A 2360-nucleotide genomic window follows, 5' to 3' on the forward strand; every position below is an offset into this window, starting at 1 on the left:
ACACACACACACACACACACACACACACACACACACACACACACAAATATAAACACTCCAGTGAACCTCTCATCCCCTACAAGAAAATCAAACAAGAAAGATCTCACCTTTTGATTTTATTAGCAAACATACATGATCCAGTCAAGACCTTGTGTCACCCTTTGTCTTTCCTTCCTTTTCATCTCGTTTTACCATTTCCTTTCAAACTGAGCAGCACTTGCTTTATGAAGACACAGCTACGGTTTCCCTCATGGCCACAGGTAAGTCAACAACCTCCCTCCCTCCCTCCACACACACACACACACACACACACATGCACACGTACATACCTCCCACTTCCTCCTCTCGTCTCCTTCCCCTCAGCCCAGACGGATCCCGCCTCCTTCACTTCTTTCCTCTCCTCCACTCCTGCTCTCTCGCTCCGCTCTAAGTGAACAGGACAGAGTGGGTGTATTGCTGGATTATCAGCCGTTGTCATCTGATTACACACCACACGCTCCCTCTCTGAGAGGAAATCCACCGTGGAGGGGGGAGGAGGTGCAAAGACACACAGACAGAAATGGTGGGTGGCAAGGAGCGCTGTATGCCCAATGGAGGGGAGCACAATTGTGTAAAAAAGTGTGTGTATGGGGTGAGAAGTGGGATTTAGAGAAAGAACAGGTAGGTACTATTGAGATGTCACAAAAGGAAATCAGATATCCTTCCAAATCAATACAATAAATACTCTATCTTTCTTACACACACATGTTCATTCTCACACACTCGTAGCTCCTGCTGCTTACTCATCCAGTCTCTCTCTTCCTGTTGCTATAGAAACAGCCATGCTCAATAGGAACCCAATGAATTTTCATCATGTCTTTTTTTTAAGTTGTCATGGGAACAATGAAAACAGTCCCTTTGAAAGAAGGGCTTGTGGTGCCAAGAAACCATTATGATATATGTCTGTGACTCATCTTTCTGATTCACATGTCCATATACTTGGCATTGCAAACTCACAGGTCGCCTGTTCCATAATAACTCCGGTTCAGAGGTTACGCAAAGGCAGAATCCTGACATGTTGTTTTGTGTATAAACATGCTGAAGTTACATTGTTTACGTTTTTAATCGCCCTTGAACAAACCAGAACGTTTTTTTCCCTATTTACGGAGACATTTGGGACCAGTTGCTGTAACGACATTTTGTTGGCATAATAACACAGATGCTGTCTATTTGTTGATACATTAAATCAGGTGTGTCAGGTGTATTTCCACTGGAATTATAAACTCTTATGCCCAGCCTTAATTGAATGTTATATTAGGCAAGACTCCTTGAAATTAACTTAAAGTGATAGTTCACCCAAAAATTAAAATTCTGTTCTCATCTGTACTGATGTCAGTTCAAACCTGTATGACTTTCTTTTTTTCTGCAGAACACAGAAGAAAATATTTTGAAGAATGCTGGGGTTCCCAATGACTTTAAGTATATGTACAAAAAATTCTGTTTTCTTTTTTGTGTGTGTGTGTGTGTTTTCCACAGAGAAAGTAGTCACACAGGTCTGGAATGTCATGAAAGTAAGTCAATTCACCCTTTGCAAGGATTTTGATTGACAGGCGATCTGACCAATCATAACACTGAATCTGCCATTTTGTCCGACAAACAAACCAGACAGGAGAGTATTAACGAGATTAACGTCGGTGGACTTGAACTTGAAAAATGGTGTGTACTGACGTCTTTCCGCGGTTGAAACAAGATACCTTCTGATGTTCATTCATGCTTATTTCGTGCTATAACTAGTAAAGAGGAAGAGATGATCGGTTCACATGCCGCTTGAACTGAGGCGCTACCGTGATCTGTCACAACACATTAAAGAGCCACAAAATGGATTTATTGTTTGAATTTCTTTTAAAAAAATGACAAAATTTGAAAGCTTATACTTTGTTGTCGGCATGTTGTCATTGTCCTCCACGTTGTCCATTGTCCTTTGCTCTACAATAAGTTTTTCACTGCGTGAGAACATGATGTGTGGCTTGTCAGACGTAGTAACAGTAAGGGGAAGGGTCTTTGCGAAGGGTCAATTATGACAAAATTTTGGGGTGAACTATAACTTTAAATTGTTCACTTTCAGTGCATGATATAAGATGATTACTTCTTACAGACAAATGTGTTTTATTATTAGATATAATACTGGAAATATGATGCATACTATATATGGTCTAATATATATAAAAAAATGTTTGCTGCTTTTTCAGTTTACTGAAAATTAGTTGGGACAAAATTCTTAAATATTTTATCTTAACTTCATTGCCCAGTTTGTTTATAAAATGCAGATGACTAAATCCATTTGTGTTGAGACTACATTAACATTTTTGTTGACATAATCT

At 39.6% G+C, this 2360-nt stretch overlaps 1 protein-coding gene across 1 annotated transcript in view; it reads right to left on the reverse strand.

Moving 5' to 3' along the window:
• The window catches only part of LOC107690951 (uncharacterized), a 5398-nt gene extending 4386 nt beyond the window's left edge, over positions 1 to 1012 (reverse strand). The window contains exons 1-2 of the mRNA XM_016489391.1: positions 997 to 1012; positions 330 to 579 (exon numbers count right to left, since the gene is read on the reverse strand). Coding sequence (XP_016344877.1) covers positions 330 to 579; positions 997 to 1012 — 266 coding nt within the window. The remainder of the gene's footprint in view (positions 1 to 329; positions 580 to 996) is intronic.
• Positions 1013 to 2360: the final 1348 nt, after the last annotated feature.

This window comes from Sinocyclocheilus anshuiensis, unplaced genomic scaffold (genome assembly GCF_001515605.1).
Source record: "Sinocyclocheilus anshuiensis isolate Anshui unplaced genomic scaffold, SAMN03320099.WGS_v1.1 scaffold1885, whole genome shotgun sequence".
In the NCBI taxonomy this organism is placed as follows: Eukaryota; Metazoa; Chordata; class Actinopteri; order Cypriniformes; family Cyprinidae; genus Sinocyclocheilus; species Sinocyclocheilus anshuiensis.